At 36.4% G+C, this 23,210-nt stretch overlaps 1 protein-coding gene across 1 annotated transcript; it reads right to left on the bottom strand.

Annotated features, from left to right (window-relative positions):
- Nucleotides 1-19,701: 19,701 nt before the first annotated feature.
- Nucleotides 19,702-20,319, bottom strand: LOC107890135 (disease resistance protein RUN1-like). The gene has a single exon (XM_016814641.1). It carries the CDS (start codon nucleotides 20,317-20,319, stop codon nucleotides 19,702-19,704), a length of 618 nt encoding a protein of 205 aa, XP_016670130.1.
- Nucleotides 20,320-23,210: the final 2,891 nt, after the last annotated feature.

The raw sequence follows: 23,210 nt of genomic DNA, 5'->3' as shown, positions 1-23,210 counted from the left end.
ATTTTGAGAGAAGTTCACTTCTTAATTCATCAATTGAAAACTTGTAGGTTGCGATGAAATTTCTTAGACGTTGGTGGGTTTTAATTGATCAATTGAAATTTCTTGTACTATTTGATCCCACACCCCCTCACATCATATTGACTTTATTGTCTTTTTTCATTATCTTCATTCATTGATTATAGTCTTATAGTTGTAAGTTCATAATGCACCAAAGTATGAAAGTTCACCCCTCCATATGTGACTTCACTTCTTTTTGTGGGGTGATAAAGAAGATACATTAAACATCTGTCATCCTGGTTTGTTTTTATTAAACACTTCATTTTCTATCATATGACATCAATTTAAGAATTCTGGATGCAAGCCTGCAACAGATATCACTAGCAGAGACGTAACTCCTTAAAAAGGAAATTTTTGTTTTACACAGCACATTGGATAAGCAATTTTCATTATATCTTTTACTGACCAAAACTGTCAATCTGCGTCTGGACCTTAGATACTGTTGGGAAGAAACCGAACAACCGAAACAAAGCGAAAGCACAACCGGTGTTCTTTCTCTCCTTATAACTCCTGTCAAAAATTATGGCAAGCACAATAGCACAAGATATGTTCTCTAGCAACCTTAATCAACCACAAATCAACTAATGCAACCACAACAAAAATAAATAGAGACACCGATATTTTTACGTGGAAAACCCCTCTAAATTAAGGGTAAAAACCACGGGACTTTAGAGTCCGATAAAGAGCTCCACTATCATCAAATGTTCAACTACAAGATCACAATATCAAGCCTACAACAAGCATTCAACTCCGACAAGGCTAACAACATGTAATCTTTAGCAAAAGAGAGAAAAATGAGAGAACATCACCAAAAACGTAGCTGCTGAAAAATGGGTATTTCTGACGCTACAAGACTCGGATGAAAAATCCGACCGTACAAAGTCAAGAACACCTTATCACCTAGCTGCTGTCCAAAAATCAGCTCAATCGAACCACGGATGGACCTTCGATCGAAGAGTTGATCACTGCTGCACCAAGCTTGAAAATCTGATTTTTTTTTCTATTCTCTTTCTCTCTATTTTTTCTTTAGCTCTCTCTCTGCCGAAAAATTTCTGCCCATTCCCTGTTAATAAGCCAAAAAATTGGCTTTTGACAAAAAACAAAAGAAAAGGAAGACAAAACATTTGTGCCAGAAAATATGGGTTTCCCACATAGTGGGACCCATACCCAACAAATCTCCCCCTCCAACTATGTGGGGAATGCCTCCATGCCGGAGGTCAAACAACATGCTTCAAACTTTCCTCTTGGTAAGGCCTTCGTCAACATATCAGCACCATTATCATTAGTGTGTATCTTCTCAAGCTCTAACAGCTTAGCTTCAAGAACATCTCGTATCCAATGGTACCTCACATCAATATGCTTAGATCTAGCATGAAAAGTTGAGTTCTTACCAAGATGAATAGCACTCTGGCTATCACAGTACAGGACATACTTCTCCTGAGTAAAACCAAGCTCATGCACAAACTTCTTCATCCAAAGCATCTCCTTACACGCTTCGATTGCTGCAATGAACTCTGATTCGATGGTGGACAATGCAACACACTTTTGCAGTCTCGATTGCCATGCCACAGCTCCCCCTGCATAAGTGATTAAGTAACCTGAAGTAGATCTCCTCGAGTCAATGTCTCCGGCCATGTCTGAATCTGTATACCCAACAAGAACAGGTTTCTCATTGCCGAAACAAAGTTTCATGTTGGAAGTGCCACGAAGATATCTCATAATCCACTTCACTGCATTCCAATGCTCTCTGCCTGGATTAGAAAGAAACCGACTAACTGTACCAACGGCATAAGCCAAGTCTGGTCTCGTGCAAACCATTGCGTACATCAAACTACCCACGGCTGAAGAGTAAGGAATTTTCTGCATCTCTTCCTTCTCCTTTTCTGTGGAAGGACTATGCTTAACACTCAATCTAAAGTGCATAGCAAAGGGAGTATTCACCGCTTTAGCTTTGTCCATACTAAACCTTTGAAGTACTTTCTCAATATACCTCTCTTGTGATAACCATAATTTCTTGGCCTTTCTATCACGTGTCAGTCTTATGCCAAGAATTTGCTTTGCTGGCCCCAAATCCTTCATTGCAAAGGATTTACTCAACTCTTGTTTCAACTTCTCAATTCTAGAAGCATTCTGACCAACAATAAGCATATCATCAACATAGAGCAAAAGAATAATAAAATCATCACCAGAGAATCTCTTAACAAACACGCAATGATCAGAAGTAGTCTTCTTGTAGCCTTGCTCCCCCATAACAGACTCAAACTTCTTGTACCATTGCCTTGGAGCTTGCTTCAAACCATACAAGCTCTTCTTCAATCTGCACACATAGTCCTCTTTCCCTTGTGCAACAAAACCCTCTGGCTGCTCCATGTAAAGCTCTTCTTCCAAGTCACCATGAAGAAAAGCAGTTTTCACATCCATTTGTTCAACCTCTAGGTCATAACAAGCTACCAAACTCAGTATAGTTCTGATAGAGGACATCTTCACAACCGGAGAAAATATTTCTTCAAAATCAACCCCCTTTTTCTGAGTATAACCCTTGACGACCAATCTAGCTTTGTATCGTGGAGATGAAGACTTCTCTTCTTGCTTCAACCTGTAAACCCACCGATTCTTCAAAGCTCTTTTGCCCTTAGGCAGTTTCACCAATTCAAAAGTATGGTTCTCATGCAATGATTGAAGTTCGCCTTTCATCGCTTCAACCCACTGATCTTTGCATTCACTCTCCATAGCCTCTTCATAACATTCAGGTTCTCCCCCGTCAGTCAAAAGAACATATTCATCAGGAGAATACCTGACAGAAGATCGTCGATCTCTAGAAGACCTTCGAAGTGGAACTGCTGGTGGAGCTATAGGTGCTTGTTGTTGATCATTCACAACATCATCCATGGGAGTATCAAAGTCACCTATAGTCTGATGGTCACCACTAACATCACCATGCACATCATCCTGGATAGGATCTGGTGAAGAGTCTAGGGGAACCGGATTCACATCGATCAAGTCACCACTACCTTGTGAATCCACTTTCTCCGTCTTATCAATGTCATCAATGGTCTGATCCTCAATGAAGACAACATCTCTGCTTCTCACGAGTTTCTTCTGAACTGGATCATAGAGTCTATAACCAAACTCACCATCTAGACCATAACCAATAAAAATGCATTGTCGAGCCTTGGCATCCAACTTGGATCTTTCATCCTTTGGAACATGAACAAATGCTTTACAACCGAACACACGTAGGTGATCATATGACACGTCTTTACCAAACCAAACTCTATCTGGCACATCACCTTTCAAAGGAACACTAGGAGACAGATTTATCACATGTGTCACTGTATTCAAAGCTTCAGCCCAAAACGATCTTGGTAACTTTGCATCTGACAACAAACATCTGACTCTCTCAATCAATGTTCGGTTCATTCTTTCAGCTAACCCATTTAACTGTGGAGTCTTTGGTGGTGTTCTCTGATGTCTGATTCCCTGTCGCAGACAATACTCATGAAACGACCCTGTGTACTCGCCACCATTATCAGTACGAATGCACTTCAACTTTTTCCCAGTTTCCCTTTCAACTGATGCTTGAAACTGTTTAAACACCTCAAAGACTTGATTTTTAGACTTCAAAGTGTAAACCCATAGCTTTCTTGAACAATCATCAATGAAAGTCACAAAGTAAAGTGCACCCCCATGTGATCTTACTTTTATCGGACCACAAACATCTGAATGGACCAACTCTAGCAACTCTGATTTCCTATGAGGAGGATGGCTTCTAAATGAAACTCTTTTCTGCTTTCCTGCTAGACAATGAGCACAATTCTTCAGTGTAGCATTCTTTAAACCCGAAAGTTGATTCTTCTTCGCTAAACAGCTAAGCCCCTTCTCACTCATGTGACTGAGTCGTTTATGCCACAACTCAGTTGAGTTGTCATTCAGTGTCACATTCACCGTCTCTCGAGAAGTCAAAGCTTGCATCAAGTACAAATTTGAGCTCTTCTTTCCTCGAGCCACAACCAAGGAGCCTTTAGTCAGCTTCCACTGCCCTTCACTGAAGGTGTTACAGAATCCCTCATCATCAAGCTTTCCTGCAGAAATCAAATTCAAACGGACATCCGGTGCATGTCTGACATCCTTGAGAGTTAACTTTGTTCCATTGTTACTTACCAAGCTAACATCTCCCATACCAATAACCGAAACCAAACCATCATTACCCATCTTCAATACCCCAAAATCACCAGGAGTATAAGATGTGAAGAATTCCTTCCTCGACGTGACATGAAGTGATGCACCAGTATCAATCACCCAACTAGTCTCGTCGCATGCTAGGTTGACCAAATTCTGATCACAAATAACTAACAAATCTTCACGAGTAACAGTAGTAACACGCTCGGATTTTTCATCGTCATTCCGGTCGTGTTTATCACCACCACTTTTGTTCTCTTTCTTCCACTTGAAACAATATTTCTTGATATGGCCTTTCTTACCACAATGATGACACTCAAGATTCTTGTATCTCGATCTTGACTTGCTTCGGCTTTTATCTCTACCCTTTCCATCTTTGTCTCTGTTTCTCCCCCTGTTCTCGATAACCAACACCTCGGACTGTGATGTAGAACCCTGAGATCTTCTTCTAACCTCTTCATTCAACACACCACTCTTAGCCAAATCCAAAGTAATAATACCCTGTGGGGCAGAATTAATGAGTGAGACTCGAAAGGTCTCCCAAGAGTCTGGTAGAGTAGCAAGCAACCAAAGTCCTAAAATCTCGTCATCAAATTTGACACCCATACCAAGCAACTGATTCATCATACTCTGAAATTCACTAACATGGTCAGCTATAGACATTCCTTCTTTATATTTCAGCGCCATCATTTTCTTCAGCAAAAATAACTTGTTATTGCCCGACCTCGAAGCATACAAGCTTTCAAGCTTCTCCCACAATGTTCGAGCATGTGTCTCCTGATCAATGTGATTGTAAACATTTTCTTCAACAAATTGCCGAATAAAGCCACACACTTGTTGATGCTCAAATTCCCATTCTTCATCACTTTTCGAATCGGGTTTTTGAGTAGTAAAGACCGGAAGATGCAAAGCCTTCACAAACAACAAGTCCTTCATTTTATTCCGCCAAAGTTGATAATTTGTGCCATTCAACATAATCATCTTGCTCGTATTAATTTCCATAATTATCTGACACAATAACCAAGCTCTGGTACCAGTTTGTTGGGAAGAAACCGAACAACCGAAACAAAGCGAAAGCACAACCGGTGTTCTTTCTCTCCTTATAACTCCTGTCAAAAATTATGGCAAGCACAATAGCACAAGATATGTTCTCTAGCAACCTTAATCAACCACAAATCAACTAATGCAACCACAACAAAAATAAATAGAGACACCGATATTTTTATGTGGAAAACCCCTCTAAATTAAGGGTAAAAACCACGGGACTTTAGAGTCCGATAAAGAGCTCCACTATCATCAAATGTTCAACTACAAGATCACAATATCAAGCCTACAACAAGCATTCAACTCCGACAAGGCTAACAACATGTAATCTTTAGCAAAAGAGAGAAAAATGAGAGAACATCACCAAAAACGTAGCTGCTGAAAAATGGGTATTTCCGACGCTACAAGACTCGGATGAAAAATCCGAGCGTACAAAGTCAAGAACACCTTATCACCTAGCTGCTGTCCAAAAATCAGCTCAATCGAACCACGGATGGACCTTCGATCGAAGAGTTGATCACTGCTGCACCAAGCTTGAAAATCTGATTTTTTTTTCTATTCTCTTTCTCTCTATTTTTTCTTTAGCTCTCTCTCTGCCGAAAAATTTCTGCCCATTCCCTGTTAATAAGCCAAAAAATTGGCTTTTGACAAAAAACAAAAGAAAAGGAAGACAAAACATTTGTGCCAGAAAATATGGGTTTCCCACATAGTGGGACCCATACCCAACAGATACTTGGTGGATATATTTTGCTGCTTGTTGTACATTTAGACAGCATTGAATTATATTTTTACAAAACTAAACATATCCATGTTTGACAGTCATGAAAATTGGATATGATTCCTACTTTTACACTCTTCAAGTTTTTAATTAAATTTTTATTAAATTAACATTTAAATAACTTATACACCAACTTCATTAAAATATTTAATATTAGGATTTATTTGATGACTCATTTTATGAGAAGAAGAAGAAGCAAGCAAGCATGAAAGAGTATGGGTCGTGAGATTGAGGCAAAAGACACCAAACTACATCACTGGTCACAGCATGGGATAATCAATTTTTCTTTTATATATTTTACAGACAAAAACTGTCAATGTGCGTGTTGACCTTAAAAACCGTACCGCACTGATGATTTTTTTAACTCGATGTTATTCAGGTAAAATCCGTTGACTCAAAAATTTGAACTTAGTTCAAATATCTTGTGAAGAAGTCTATTTTCATTTCTTTTAACCACTTGATATGAAATTATTCATTTGAGAAAGGCTCAAACTTTTGTTTTGGTCCTTCTATTATTCCTAAATTTAGATTTTGATCCTTATACTTTAAAATGGTGTAATTGGATCATTTACTACTATAATGTCATTAATTAATCTAAATAGGTATTATTATTAATTATTCCAATCAGGGATTTAAATAGCGGTCCGATACCGCTATAGCGGCCGTTACATAGCGGTAGCGGCACCGTCCGAAACCGCTATCGCGATTAACCGCTATTATGTTTTACAATAAGTTGTGTGAATTTTTTAAAAAATTCATGACCGCGATACCCGCAGTGACCGCAATAGCATTCGTTATGTCCGCAATCGCGATAAACGCAACACGACCGAAAACGCGGCCGCGACCGCAATTTAAATCCCCGATTCCAATTGAGATATTAACATGAAATTTTCTTAAAAACATCGCTTCCATCATAAAAATTTCAGCATGACTAATGTGCATGGAAATACTTAATCAATATTCCATTACCATTTAATGGAAGAGTGACCAATTTGATCAATTTTATTTTTGAGGTGACCAAATTAACAAAAAAAAATTGGAGCAACCAAAATAGGAATGACCACTATTTTGAGTGGCTAACGGGGTAATTTACCCATTAAATTTTAAGAGCTTTACTGAACAAAGTGATAAAGCTTATGGCTTATTTAGTATATTAGTCTAAAGAAATCATCTATAGGAAAGAAAAAGTAGTTAGTCGATTTTGTAACCAAATCTAGCTGATGGATATTATAAAGTAGTTTTCATAGAATACAAAATTGAGGAACAAATTAGTTTGGATTATTATAAAAATACAAAATTAGGCTATATTTAGAAACAAATTAAATAGGTAATCCTCAAAAGCGTTTTAATAAATGTAAAAAGTGGGATTAAAAAACTGTCTTATCTTAATTGAGCTTGGCTCGAATAAAAAATAGGTCATATATTTTGTCTAAACTTACTGTTTGGACGTTATATCTTTATTTAAACTCTCATATATTTTAAACAAACTTCCAAGTTTGAAAGAATAGTTTGACCTCTTGAGATCTACTCTCAATTTGCGTACTGTCAATAATGCTAGTTGGTGCCTGTTCATTTTTGTTTTCTTTGGTTTTAGATTAGTATCTAATTCAATGGTATGAAAGAACTATTTGAGTATTGATTAATTGTACTATTTGATCCCCACATTCCCAAAGTTCACGCTCTGGGACTAGAACTTATTTGCTGAAATTTCATTCTCCGGGAAACAGCAAAACAATCATATTCCCGTGCCCATTCCTTTGCTAGGGATCCAAATTTGAGTATGGCATTTGTCTCAATGTTATCAACTGCATCTTGATTCAAGCTGAAGCAATTAGAAAATCTCATGAAAAGGCCACAATATTCACAATCAATACAATTGAATTGATATAAATTTGGATCCGAGAACGATACATTTTCTAGTGATGTGCAGCCCTGTGCATTCAGATATGGTGGACGCTCTGAGAGTAATTTAAGACTCTCGTAATGATCCATTCGCAAATATCTGTTTGATAATGGGACCCCTTTAAGGTAAACTTAAGCTTAGCTCCACTCAATTTCTGACCACCATTTTTCTTTGTTTCTGTTTGATAATGGTGCATGCATAATAACAGATGATTTCATCAAAAGGACTGCCATTGATATACTATAAAATAACCACATTTAAGTTTTGCCCTATTTGCTATAATATAATTTGTGCTTTTCTTATATTGTAGATCATAGTTTAGGATTAGCGAGAAAATTATTGTAAATGCTAAGACTCAAGTTTCAAATATATCTGATATTAAATGAATGTATAAACCAATTGGATTAAACACGAAATTATACGAGGAATATCATGTAATAATTAATAGTCAATTCTTAGTGACTAAGTCAATGATTAACAATTCCAGCAATGCACCCTTTCAATTAAAAGAACAGAGAAAAGCATAGATGAGATTAGAGAAGTTAATATCTCCTCCAACAAGACTCTATTTGGGATTCACTTCTTAATAACTTTAAGACTTTTTGTTACCATTCATGAATTTCCTTTTTATGGACTTCCTTAGGATACTAAGTTGTGTATGTGTATGATGCTATTTTTGCAGGAAATTAAGATTATAAATAACTAGTCAACAAACCAAAATTAACCCTAATTTCAAATATCCATCCTTGTTCGTTTTTTTAGTAAAATTTAGCCATTGACCTTTAAAAAAAAGTCCAATTAATCACCTTTCTTTAATAAAAATGTATATTAAAACATTAATTTCTTTGATGATGCTAGTATCTCAATCTAATTGGTAATCCATATGTATTTCATGTGGACAAGACATTGTTTGTCATATATATCACGTCAACAAATAATTTTAAATGATGTCATCACAATGACAGTAATCATGATTCGAGAATGTGACATGTCTCAAACTTAATAATGTTATAAAATAGTTAACCACGGGATAATTTCAGAGAAAACCAGTCTAGAATAAAATAATGCAATGCCTAGGTACAGGATAATTTTCATTATTTCAATTACCTAATGTATGAAATAACAAAACAATTCAATAGCTTTATCTCTACAAATCTCAGGTAAATTTAACACAGCAAAATCTGCTAATTGCTAAATGACACTCATGTAGTGACTCAAGTCACTGATTACCAATTCCAATATGCAACATCTTCTCAATTCAAAAACAGAATAAAACTCTGGAATTTTAATGACGAAAATTGATTGAGGTTTCACCCAAACTGACTTGATAATCAAGTCAAATGGCTCTATCATGAAACCAACTCTTGTTAATACTTCTTCTTCTAGTGTTTATGTTGAGTTCCTCCATGGGATATACATCAGCTCATCAGTCCATCTTGAGAATGAAACTGTGATGGGTTGCCTTTGAAAATAACATCCATCTCCATGTGTTCATTCCATGAATTCTGAGATACGAGCAACTGTCAAATTCTGAGATACGAGCAACTGTCAAATTCTGCATTAATATTGATAAATCAGGTAAAAAAAAGGCTATGAGGATGCTGAAAAATCACAATGAAACAAAGGTAATCTACCTCTACAGTAAGGCTAAATTGGCAAGAGTAGCATATGGTTCCTCTAAAGCTCCAAAAACCAGAACGCGTTGAACCAAATTTGGATGACTTCAACAAGGCTAATATGTTGTCTACAAGCACTGCCTCAATATCTCAGTTCAACCACAAGTATATTGCAAGCATTCAGTAGAAGAAATTAAAAGCTTACTTGTTCCTCTTTTTTTCCCTCTTGACTCTGCTTCCTCATCTGCTTTCCATACATCAATCACTGCCATCTTCACTCGCTTCACATTAGCAAATTCAAATAGTCAAAGCTTAATTTCTAGGTTTCGGCTATCTTATACTACCTTGCATTAAGAAATGTGAGATAAAAAAGCATATCTATAATGCGAGATAAAAAAGGATTTTGCATTGGTCACAACCTGGACATTAACACCAAAAATTTTGTGGGAACTTGTTTTGTTGGTGAGGATGAAGATATCAAAATCACCCTTACTCTGCAACTGCAATTCCAGTAGAGTATTGAATCTACGTACGGCTCGAATTTCATGCAAGTTTTACGAAATCTAAAAGATAAAGCACAACAAATAGCAACCTTTCAGATTAACATATGTACAGAGAATAGTTGGAAGGTTACATTGTCTAACATTAACCAAAATCAGAAGTCATGTAATCAGAATTGATTACATATGTATTCACTAACTTCTTAAAGGAAATATGAAACATAAATCTTTACTTACGTTCTATCGCGTGAGCACTCACCAATGTTATAAACTGAACAATGAGGTTGAATGAAGCCCACCGCTGATCCTATGATTTAAAAATACAAAGCATGAAAGCAATAACAAGTCAACTGCCAGAAATAATTTGAGTATGAATGTTATTATGTTAATAACTGAGTTTTGGTACCCACCACAGCTTCCTATGGATATTTTATGTACTCCAAAGCAGAATCATTTTGCTACTGTATTGATATCTCAGAGTTGCCATTCAGTTTTCCTCCAAATTAATTAATATGGAGAATTTCCTAAACAATGAAGCTGAATGAAGCCCACCATTGATCCTATGAATAAAAACCAACCAATAACTAGTCAACCGCAAAAAAGAATCAAGTATGAATCTTGATATCTGAATTTTGGTACCCACCACGGCCTACTATGGATATTTTATTAACAATGGCAGAAAAAAAAGTATGATCATTTATGTTGAAAATTGGCCTACCAGGCTGCTGTGATATTTTTGGTTAAAGTGCATCCAGCTTGTAAACATGTTGCAGCACGTATACTTTTTTTTTTGATAAAGCAGCACGTATACTTACTGTAATAGCAAGGGTTTCTCTTTAGTTTCATTGTAATCAAACTAATTGAAAATGAACAAGCTGATGACAACTTGATATGTTTAGGTATTGAATGACTAGTTTAGGTGGCTTGTTTATGTGTACAAGCAATGTTTATCAAGTTGCTAGGCTACTTAGTGGTAGTAGGTAGTATTCGGTGATGTATTTGACTATAAATGTATTGTTTTTCTTATTGAAAAAATGAGCAAAATGAGCTGTAGCCATAAGCTCCCTTGCTGCACATTTGTGAGCAAGTAAAAATATTTCTTACTGTCTTGTTCTGTCCTGTATTTCTTCCTCTGCTCCTCAAACCCAACAATTTATATGATAAACCAGAAATTGTATCTCCTCAAAAGTAGACCCAAAGATGAAAAGATGTACAACAATTTCAATCTTTTAGTCCCTCCATCCCTTTCTTCACCATTATTGCTAAAACTTCTTTTGTACCCAGCAGGTCTCTCTGCATCCCCATGAACTGATAATATATATATCCAACTAATTCTTGAAGGAAATATGAAACATAAATCAATGCATGAAGAAAATTTACTATTAACAATGGCAGGGAAGGACAAAAATGTGTATGGTAATATGAAAAATGAAATGAAACCCTCTTACCTACGCATTTGGAAGACTTCATTGAGAACCTGTATCTCCTCGAAAGCAGACCCAAAGCTCTAAAGGAATAACATATATATTTCAATCTTTGAGACCCTCTATCCCCTGCACCATCATAGCTGAAGCCTCGGTTGTGTATCACCATCAACTTCCTCAAAAATTGAATCTTCTACAAAGTAAAAACTGTCATTGGATTCATCACTGCTCATCTCATTCAAGTTGGGGTTTTCACTGGATTTAACATTGCTATCGGCATTACTCTCTGCATCCACGTAAAATACATGAACACCATATCTCTCCACCTCGATACGCTTAAACATGAGAAGGTCTTCTTCATCGAAAATGATATATCTGATTTTGAATTCAAATGATGCCTCCTCATAATTCTCGTCTTCAACAACCATGTTGATGCCAGATAGAATAAACACGTGATCACCCATGAACTTCTCTGGCTCAGGAAGACTGGAGAAATGTATCGGAACTCTGAACTTTTCATGGCCACCACCACCGGAGCCTGTAAGTTGCCACTCACAAAAACATTCAAAATGTTCAAAGGCAGGGCAGTAATCGAGATAAGCCACAAGGCAAATAGCAAAAACCAAAAATCTGCTACCACTACCCCCATTTGGGGCTATCTTCAAATTTAAGAAAGAATTCTCGCTCCGACACCTGAACTTATTTGCTGAAATTTTATTTCCTGGAAAACAACAAATCAAACTGGGAAAGTCTTCATCGAAGTAATCCCAATCAAATCCAGCTGCCCATTTCTTAGCTAGGGATCCAATTTTGAGCATGGCATTTGCCTCAATGTTATTAATTGACTCTTGATTCAAGTTGAAGCAATTACAGAATAGCATGGTAAACGCATGAAAACAAGTATCATCAGCATCTAAATAATCAAATTGATATAAATTTTGATCTGCAAAGGAAACTTTTTCCAATGATGTGCAGTCATGTACATTCAACTCGTGCAGATATGGTGGAAGCTCTGAGAGTAAATTGAGGCTCTTGCAACGATCCATACACATAAACATCAAGCTTGGTAAGGGCACATCAACAGTTGGAAACGAGGATTTGACAATTGGACAACCATCAAAATAAAGGGATCCCAACTTTGAAATATTGCTCGATGCATCTTTTGCCCTTGAGTTGGAAGACAAGTCCACTTCTTCAATTTGAGTTCCAGATAGGTATAATCCTGTTAAGCTTCTTGGGATTTCTGGGGATTTGACGATTGGACAACCACTAAGATCTAGAACTTTAAGGGATTTCAACTTTGAAATATTTGTTGCGCGGAAGCGTGTGAAAGAGTAAAATTATTGTACTGAAAAATCACACTAAGTTCAATTCTCAGGAAAGAGAGATAGATCACGAAGATCACTTAAATACCAAGTCTTTCCTAGCCAGAATATCCCTCTATCGTAATTTAATAGCACAATAAATCACTACAATCACATTCACAAAATATGCAAAACAAATAATAAAGAACACCAGAATTTTAACGAGGTTCAGCAAATTTTGCCTACGTCCTCGGGCACTACCAAATATATTTCACTTCAAAAATTACAAGTGAAATTTACAAATAGAGAGAGAGAGAATAATGCCTTAAGTAGAGAATGGCAATTATGGGATGAAGAAAGTAAGCAATGGTTAGGCCTATTTATAGTTGAGGTTCAAGGATCAACTTGCAATGTCCCTATACAATTAGGGACCAAAATTGCAATTATCCCATGCCAACTTTTAACCCAACTTGCCAACCAATATTACTTCCTACTTTCGGTGCCCACCCCATTTGACTTTTCAAACAATGGTGGGTTCCAATAATCTCCACCTTGAAGATTTGATTACGATAATCTTATCTTCACACAATTCTTTCTGCTTTTGACAACAATACTTGATAGTGCCTTCTTCAACTGTTAAACTTGCAGGATATTAATCAAGTTCAAACAATGTTCGAACTTGGTTGCTGTTACCACCTTGGTCATCATATCTGCGGGATTATCTGCAGTCTTGATCTTCTGAAGACAAATTTTCCCCTCTTCAATAATTTCCCGCACAAAATGGAATCGTACGTCGATATGTTTTGTACGTGCATGATAGACTTGATTCTTTGCTAAATGAATAGCACTTTGACTATCACAATACACGTTAATATGCTCCTGAACCAACCCCAAGGTTTTAGCCATACCTTGTAACCAAATAGCCTCCTTTACAGCCTCTGTTACAGCCATGTACTCGGCTTCTGTGGTTGACAATGCAATTGTAGACTGTAGTGTAGACTTCCAACTTATTGGTCCTCCAGCAAGTGTAAACACATAACCGGTGGTTGATCTTCGCTTGTCCAAATCACCGGCATAGTCAGAATCAACGTACCCAATAACACCTTTACCAAGTGTATTATCCTGCTTGAACAGTAATCCAACATCCACGGTCTTCTGAATATACCGTAGAATCCATTTCACAGCTTGCCAATGTCCTTTTCCAGGATTATGCATATACCTGCTCACTATACTAACTGCCTGTGAAATGTCGGGTCTTGTACACACCATTGCATACATCAAGCTACCCACTGCATTAGAATACGGAACTTGCAACATGTATTCTCGTTTCGTATTCGTCGAAGGAGATAGTTGTGCAGAAAGCTTGAAATGAGAAGCCAACGGGGTACTTACAGGTTTTGTCTGCTCGTTCATGCCAAACTGCTGTAGTACCTTTTTCAAATACTGCTTCTGAGACAAGCTAACTCTATCATGAGCTCTATCTCTCCATATTTCCATGCCGAGAATCTTTTTAGCTTCTCCTAGATCTTTCATCTCAAACTCGAGATTGAGTTGAGTCTTCAATATTTCAATCTCAACTTTGCTCTTAGATGCTATTAGCATATCATCAACATATAAGAGCAAGTATATGAAAGTTCCTTCTTGTAGCTTCTGAAAATACACGCAATGATCAAATTTACTTCTTGTGTACCTTTTCCCTTTCATGAACTGATCAAATCGCTTGTACCACTGCCTCGGAGATTGCTTCAATCCATAAAGTGACTTTGTCAGTTTGCAAACCCAATTTTCTTTTTCAGCAACCTTGAATCCATCTGGCTGAGTCATATAGATTTCCTCTTCCAAATCACCGTGTAAAAACGCGGTCTTTACATCAAGCTGAACTAGTTCAAGATCATATTGCGCAACCAAGGCTAGCAAAATCTGAATGGACGAATGCTTCACAACTGGAGAAAACACTTCATTGTAGTCTATTCCTTCTTTCTGAGCGTAACCCTTTGCTACTGATCTAGCCTTGTATCGAATTTCATTTTTATCAGGAAATCCTTTCTTCTTTGCATATACCCATTTGCATCCGATTGCCTTCTTTCCCTTGGGTAGTGTCACCAACTCCCAGGTCTTATTTTTATGAAGAGACTGCATTTCTTCATTCATTGCTTGCTTCCACTTTACACCATCAGGGTTACTTATTACTTCTGTGTAAGTAGAAGGAACATCATCATCTGCAATTGGAAGTGCATAGACCACTATATCATCAAAGCGAGCAGGCTTACGAATCTCTCTTCTTGGCCTTCTATATGCAATTGAATCTTGTTGCTGTAGAGGTTCTTGAGTAGGAACCTCTTCATCGTTTGTCCTTTCAATATTAGCTGGATCATCGTTAATCTTTTCAAGCTCTACCTGCTGCAAAGTACTACTGGTTTTGTCATCCTTTTGTGAATCCTTGTACTTCAACATGGTTGATTCATCAAAAGTCACATCTCTACTGAAAACAATCTTCCTTGTATCAGGACACCAGAGACGATATCCTTTTACTCCATCAGTTATACCCAAGAATAATGCTTTCTTTGCTCTTGGGTTTAACTTAGATTCTTTTACATGATAATATGCAGTGGAACCAAATACATGCAAAGAATCATAATCAGTAGCAGATTTACCAGTCCACATCTCCATAGGAGTTTTTCCATTTATTGCAGCTGATGGCAAACGGTTAATTAGATGACACGCATATGTAACTGCCTCAGCCCAAAATTCTTTGCCCAATCCAGCATTGGACAATATACATCGAACTTTCTCCAGTATAGTTCGATTCATGCGTTCTGCCACCCCATTTTGCTGTGGTGTATCCCGAACAGTGAAGTGTAGCACAATGCCCTCATCTTGGCATACTTGTAGAAATGGATCATTTTTGTACTCAGTACCATTATCTGATCGAAGTCGTTTGACCTTTCGACCAGTCTGAGTCTCCACCATCTTCTTCCATTTCAGAAATGCATCCAAAACTTCACTTTTTTTTTCATTAGATACACCCATACTTTTCTTGAATAATCATCAACAAAAGTAACAAAATAGTGCATACCTCCCAAAGAAGCTACTTTGGTAGGTCCCCACACATCACTGTGAACGTAGTCCAGAATTCCTTTCGTATTGTGAATTGCTGGACCAAATTTTACCCTCTTCTGCTTGCCCAGAACACAATGTTCACAGAATTCCATTTTGCAAGAATTTGCACCTTTCAATAAGCCTTGCTTCACCAATGTCTACAAAGCTTTTTCACCAGCATGTCCCAATCGCATATGCCATAATCTAGTAGCCTCTGAATCTACATCTTTTGTAGAAACTGTTGATGTTGATCCAATAACTGTACTTCCATTTAAAAAATACAAGTTATTTCTTCTTGTGCCTTTCATCACCGTCAGTTGCCCAGCTACTACTTTTAGTAATCCATCTCTCAAAGTGATTGTGAGCCCTTTAGATTCTAGGGCCCCTAATGAGATGAGATTTTTCTTCAGGCTAGGTACGTAGCGAACATCTGTCAGGACTTGGATTGAGCCGTCGTGATTCTTGAATTGGACTGTACCCACTCCCATTGTCTTACAAGCACTATCATTGCCCATAAGAACAATTCCACCTTCTAGCTCTTTAAGACTAGAAAACCAGTCCTTATTAGGACACATATGGTAAGTACATCCTGAATCCAAAATCCACTCATCCATTTGACATGCCATTGCCATGCCAACCAAGCTAAAGTCTGACTCCTCATCATGCTCTGCTACACATGCATTAGAAATAGCCTTGCCCTTTTGTAGCTTAGGACAATTCTTTTTCCAATGCCCTTTTTCACGGCAAAAGGCACATTCATCTTTGGCGGGTCTCCCTTTGGACTTTCCCCTTCTACCAGATTTGCTGCTGTGTGAACGACCTCTTACTGTTAAGACTTCTGCGGTTGTATCTCTGTGATCTCTTTTATCTTTCTTTCGAGTCTCAGATCTATACAACGCACTACAGACTGCATCAAATGTGATCGTGTCCTTCCCATGAAGCAATGTGGTGGTAAGATGATCATATTCATCAGGAAGGGAATTCAACAACAATAATGCCTTGTCTTCATCTTCAAATTTCTCATCCAAATTTAGCAAATCTGCTAAAATTTTATTGAATGAGTTCACATGGTCATTCATCGACATACCGGGTGCATACGTGAATCGATAAAGTTTTTTTCATATAAAGCCTATTTTCAAGACTTTTCGTTAGAAACTTTTCTTCCAGTGTATCCCATAACTTCTTCGCTGATGTCTCCCTCATGACAGAGTACTTCTGCTCTTTGGCCAAACATAGGCGGATTGTACCACACGCCTGTCTATTGATCTTGGCCCACTCCTTGTCATCCATCTTGTCAGGTTTTTCTTCAAGGGCTATATCTAGCTCTTGCTGACATAAGACATCCAGGATCTCACATTGCCACATACCAAAATTATTGGTACCGTCAAATTTCTCTACTTCAAATTTTGCATTTGTCACAGTAGTCCTTGCTGATGACGATGCTGCTGCCATTTTTCTCTTCAATCCCAACTACTGTATACGTGAATAGTACTGTATACGTGAATAGTGTCGTATATGTGAATAGTACTATATACGTGAATAGTGTCGTATACGTGAATAGTACTGTAAACGATCGTATTCCCTAAGTACGAATCTGGCTCTGATACCAATTGTTGCGCGGAAGCGTGTGAAAGAGTAAAATTATTGTACTGAAAAATCACACTAAGTTCAATTCCCAGGAAAGAGAGGTAGATCACGAAGATCACTTAAATACCAAGTCTTTCCTAACCAGAATATCCCTCTATCGTAATTTAATAGCACAATAAATCACTACAATCACATTCACAAAATATGCAAAACAAATAATAAAGAACACCAGAATTTTAACGAGGTTCAACAAATTTTGCCTACGTCCTCGGGCACTACCAAATATATTTCACTTCAAAAATTACAAGTGAAATTTACAAATAGAGAGAGAGAATAATGCCTTAAGTAGAGAATGGCAATTATGGGATGAAGAAAGTAAGCAATGGTTAGGCCTATTTATAGTTGAGGTTCAAGGATCAACTTGCAATGTCCCTATACAATTAGGGACCAAAATTGCAATTATCCCATGCCAACTTTTAACCCAACTTGCCAACCAATATTACTTTCTACTTTCGGTGCCCACCCCATTTGACTTTTCAAATAATGGTGGGTTCCAATAATATTCTTGATACATCTTTTACCATTGAGTTTGTCAAGGTCAATCGTTCAAGTCTATCGAGACGCTCAATGAAATCAGGTACTTTTTTAATTCCGGTTTCTGATAAATTTAACTCATCAAAGTTATTTGGGATCTCCGGAAACTTCTTGAGACTACGACATCCCTTAAGGTGAAGGGTTTTAAGTGATGTCAAATGGGCGAGGGAAGGAAATTTAACCAAACTTTCGCAATTTTCACAATCTAAGTCTTTCAAGGTTGACGGCTCCTAATAAATTAGGGATCTTCTTTAAATTTTTGCAACTGAAAAGGTTAATTTTCCGTAAATGAACAAGATCCTGCACATGATGAGAACATAAAGAAGTTCGAGCATCATTTACTTTTTATTAGACTCTATCAAAATAGCAATTTATATTTGATGAATTAGGTGTATTAAATCACCCACCATCAACACATCAAATTGCTTCTTTTAAAAAATAGAATAAAATCTTTTATATTTTTTTTAAATTTAATCAAAACATGTTATTTAAATGTTATATCAATTATGAATTCTTTTTCTTCGAAAAGAATAAAATATAAAAGTATATATACCTGATGATCTTCCTTCCAAAGTTGTTTCATGTTTCCATGCGGTAATTTCAATACGACAAGGTTTTCTGGGTTAAAACTTGATGGTAAAAATCTGAAGGGGTAATAATCCCATCGAAGATACCTTAGCTCATCGGGAAGAAATAGAATATCAAGTTGGTATGTATATAGCTTCTTATAATATCCATCTTCCTTCAGCAACGGATTCGAAGAAAAAGAAAAGATGATATATTTAAGATTAATCATGTTTTGAAAAACAAAAGGGTGTCGGAACCATAATTTATCTAGATGTGACATGTCTGATGTTATTCCTTTAATTTCATCAGTACCCTAATAACAAAAACCAATTTATCCAATATTAGCATGAAGAAATTTATGGGCATTGCATTAATAACTCATAAAAGATTAATTACATTAGGATAAGCGCAGACTAATTGAGCAGTTTTAGGAATTTTTAGATACAAAAGTGTTTTCTTATATATTTTTTTCAAATCAATGCATTAGGTATTTAACTAAGTCATAAACCTTGAGCAGATTCTAAATTATACCTAAGACATGACCATTACGTGTCCAAGACAATAACTATTTTATTTTCTAAATGCTAATTAAAAGAGATAATACTTGATATAATATCGAATGTATAGATTTAAATAATGATGTTAAACCAAATGACTGTATCTCATTAAAGCATATTAAAAAAAATAAAAGAATATAAATACAATTAGTGCTTACTTGATTATATTTGAGCACTTGTTCCACGTGTTTAGGACTCCATAGCCTACTGCACTTTCCAAGGGTTGTAGATTCTTGACAAACAATGTCCTTTCCCATCTCTTCAAGCATATCATGCATAGAAATTATCCATGAATATCTCTCTTTGCTCTTTGTAGCATAAGTAGAAAATGAGATATTAATCAGGCACTTGTCGACCAATTTGTTTATTCCACACTCTGCACCCTTATAACAATCACTTAGAATATGTTTTGTTGTTTTTTTGGGTTCCCCTTTAAAGAAGCATGCAATGTCAAGAAATATATTCTGCTCTACCGGACTTAGCCCATCATAACTACTTTTCAAAACCTCTGAAATTTGTTTGTCTGGGGGACATGTCCTTTAGCATCTTCACCTTACTTTCCCAATACCTTATGGTCCTTTTATATAAATCAGAACCCAAAACTTTAAGAGCAAGCGGATTGCCTTGGGTGTAGTTTACAAACCTAAGGGATAGATCTTGGAAATCAACCGCGGGATTTGACTGCTTAAACGCAAAGGTGGAAAAAAGTTGAAGAGAATCCTTCTCATTTAACTTCTTTACCATATGTATCGTGTCAGCTCTTCCGCTCACAAGCACTTGTCTGTTTCTAGATGTAATAATGGTTTTACTTCCATAACCAAAATCCCCAATACCCATACAATCTATTTGGTCTGACTTATCAACATCATCAAGGACAACAAGTACTTTCTTTTTCTTGAGCCTGTCTTGAGTTAAAGTGGATCCTACGGAGGGGGTGCCAATATCAACATCTGAGTTCAATAATTTCGAAAAAGGTTCATTTCGTAAAGATTCCTTCCCTTGTTTTTCTACTTTCTCCCTAACATTTTGAAGAAACCAACTACTTTCAAATTCTGAAGAGATTTCTTTATATACAGCCTCAGCAAGGGTTGTTTTGCCTTGACCGCCCATTCCCCAAAGTCCTAATACACGGCAGCCTTCTTTCTTAATCAGCTCCAAAATCGTCTTTTTCTGATTTCTATTCCAACCATTTCTTCAGAAGCACTTCCAGACTGTTGAAGGTTGGTCAGCATGCAGCACCAAGAAGCAGGCCAAGTGAGCCAGCCATGCTCGAGCAGCAGAACCAAGTGCTGCTGATGGAGTTTTAGTTCATTTTGTACTCGTTTAGTTGATGATATGTAATTTAGTTGGTTTTGAACTTAGTAGGTAAAATGCTTGATGTAATTAGGTGATGATATGCTGATAAATCAGCTTTACTGAGTGTACAAGCTTCATTTTGTAAAATTTCAAAGTATTAGTGGAGTTAGGTGAATGTTTAGGTAACCTTATTGATTTTGACAAGCTGATTGCTTGGTATATGTATTGGCATTATGCCATTATTCATTTTCAATGAAATTGTTCATCTTTTTCATCCAAGAAACTCTCTATTCTTTCTTGCTTATTTCCAAAAATTCTGTTTTAATCTGCTTGTTTCTTCAGCAAGCATCGAGTCTTGCTGCTCAAGCTTCAGCTAAGCTTTGTTTGTTTCCTTCTTCTAACACCAACAATCTAGCTCAAGACTGAAGTGAGATATATCACTTCTGAAATTTTCACAACCACTTCCACCATTGCCACCGCCGGAAGCTATAAGTTGGTACTCACAAATATATCAAACTCGAAGTACGTCATGGCAGAAAGCGAGATTAGCCACAAGGCAGATAGCAAAAACCAAAAATCTGCTCCCACTACCCCCATTTTTGGATATCTTCGAACTTAAGGAAGAATTCAAGCTCCGATACTTCAACTTATTTGCTGAAATTTTGTTTCCTGGGAAACAGCAAATCAAACTTTGAGGGTCATCACGAAAGTATTTCCTACAATATGTCGCTGCCCATTCCTTAGCTAGGGATCCAATTTTGAGCATGGCATTTGCCTCAATGTTTTTGGTTGACTCTTGATTCAAGTTGAAGCAATTACAGAATCGCATCAACAAGTTATGATCAATGCAAAACTCATCATCTAAAGAATCAAACTGATATAAATTTTGATCAGCAAAGGATACTTTTTCTAATGATGTGCAGTCATTTACACTCAAGACTTTCAGATATGCTGGAAGCTCTGAGAGTAATTCAACCTTTGGGCAACCATTGAGATTCAGTTTAAGAAGGGATTCCAACTTGATCGATACATTTTTGACCGCTGAGCCACTCATGTCTAAGTGTTGAAGATTACATAGGGGATCGAAAGGCAACCACACTTCTTCAATTGGGCAACCACTAAGATCCAATTTACGAAGGAATTCCAGCTTTAAAATATTGATGGATACATTTTTTACCTTTGTTTTGCTCAACAACAATCTTTCAAGTTTGTGGCCATCCTTGATAGAATCAGGCACTTCTTCTATTCCGGTTTTTGATAAATCTAAATAACAAATGTGACGTGGGACCTGAGGAAACTTCTTGAGACTATAACATCCGTTAAGATGAAGATTACCCTCATCAAGAGATGCCAAATGATCGAGGCAAGGAAGTTCAACCAAACTTTTACAGTTAGAGCAATCAAGGATTTTAAAATTGATGGCTCTTGAAAGATTAACAAGGTCCTGTATAGAAAAAATAGTTGTATTACTTTCAAGCATCAGCTACTTAGTAAAAAATGAAAAGGAAATAAATAATTATAATTCTATAAAAAAATAAAAATTTATATTTGATGTATCAGTGTTAAAATTCACCCACAATTAATAAATCAAACGATATCACGTATCTAAATAAAATAAAATATTTTCTATTTATTTTTTAAAAATTTAAATAAAATTTTATCATATGAATCTTTACACATCAAAATATAATTTAAAAAAAATATGAAAATACATGTAATAGCCCAAAATTGGGTCTAGTTGGAATAGAGGTTTCGAGACCACAAAATCTGAGATAGAAATAATTATTTTATGATTATTTTGAGGTCTATGATATGATTTCATGATTGTGTGAAAATTTCGTGAAGAAATTCTATGCATAAAGTGCTCAATTTGAAGTTAGGGACTAAATTGAATAAGTTACAAAACTTGCATTCTAGAAGTTTCTTGTATGAAATTGCTTTGAAATATTAATTATGAGGTCTTAAATAGAAATTTGACCAATTTCTAAGTTATGGACAAAAATTAGACATGGATGGAATTTTTGAAAGTTTAGTAAGGAAGGGCATTTTGGTCATTTGGTAATTAAAAGAAATAAAAAGGGAAAATAAAGCCAAATTTGACTCATCTTTTTCATGGAGGCCGAAATTAGCATGGGGGAAGCCATGGCTAGGGTTTTGAAGCTTTCCAAGCTCAATAGCAAGTCCGTTCTAACCCCGTTTTTCAAGTTCTTTACGTTTTTGGAATCCCGGTAATTTGATTAAGCTTATTCTAGAAATAATTTAAGCTAGGGTTCATATTTGGAAAAATACCCATAGGTTAAATGTGTTTATTTTGATATTTTATGATATAATATGAGGTCTTAAACTATGTTGACAACTTGTGCTACTCGGTTTTGAGTGAAAACGAGTAAAAGGGCTTAATCGGTAAAAATACCTAATAGTCATAAGTATATGTTAGAGTGAGAATTTGATGTTGCCATAGAAGGGAAAAGTGGTCAGCATGTCATAAAACATAAGAATAAGGGATGAGGTTTAATTCCCGAGCCTAGGGGAAAAAGTGCAAATATGCAAAAGTTTAGGGGCAAAATTGTAATTTTTCCAAAGTTTGAGTTAAGGACTGTTTTGAATAGTACATTAATTAAATGAGTAAAATATGATGTTTTAGATCCTGGAAAATGAGATTTGAACCTAGAATGGGAGAAAAAATCAAAAATTGGGAAAGTTGG

The sequence above is a fragment of the Gossypium hirsutum genome, chromosome A10 (genome assembly GCF_007990345.1).
Source record: "Gossypium hirsutum isolate 1008001.06 chromosome A10, Gossypium_hirsutum_v2.1, whole genome shotgun sequence".
NCBI lineage: Eukaryota > Viridiplantae > Streptophyta > Magnoliopsida > Malvales > Malvaceae > Gossypium > Gossypium hirsutum.
This window is presented reverse-complemented; position numbering and strand designations above follow the sequence as displayed.

Bases quoted from the DNA above. Each gene is read 5' to 3' on its own strand.
- LOC107890135 (XM_016814641.1), bottom strand. From the start codon at position 20,319: ATGGGCGGTCAAGGCAAAACAACCCTTGCTGAGGCTGTATATAAAGAA.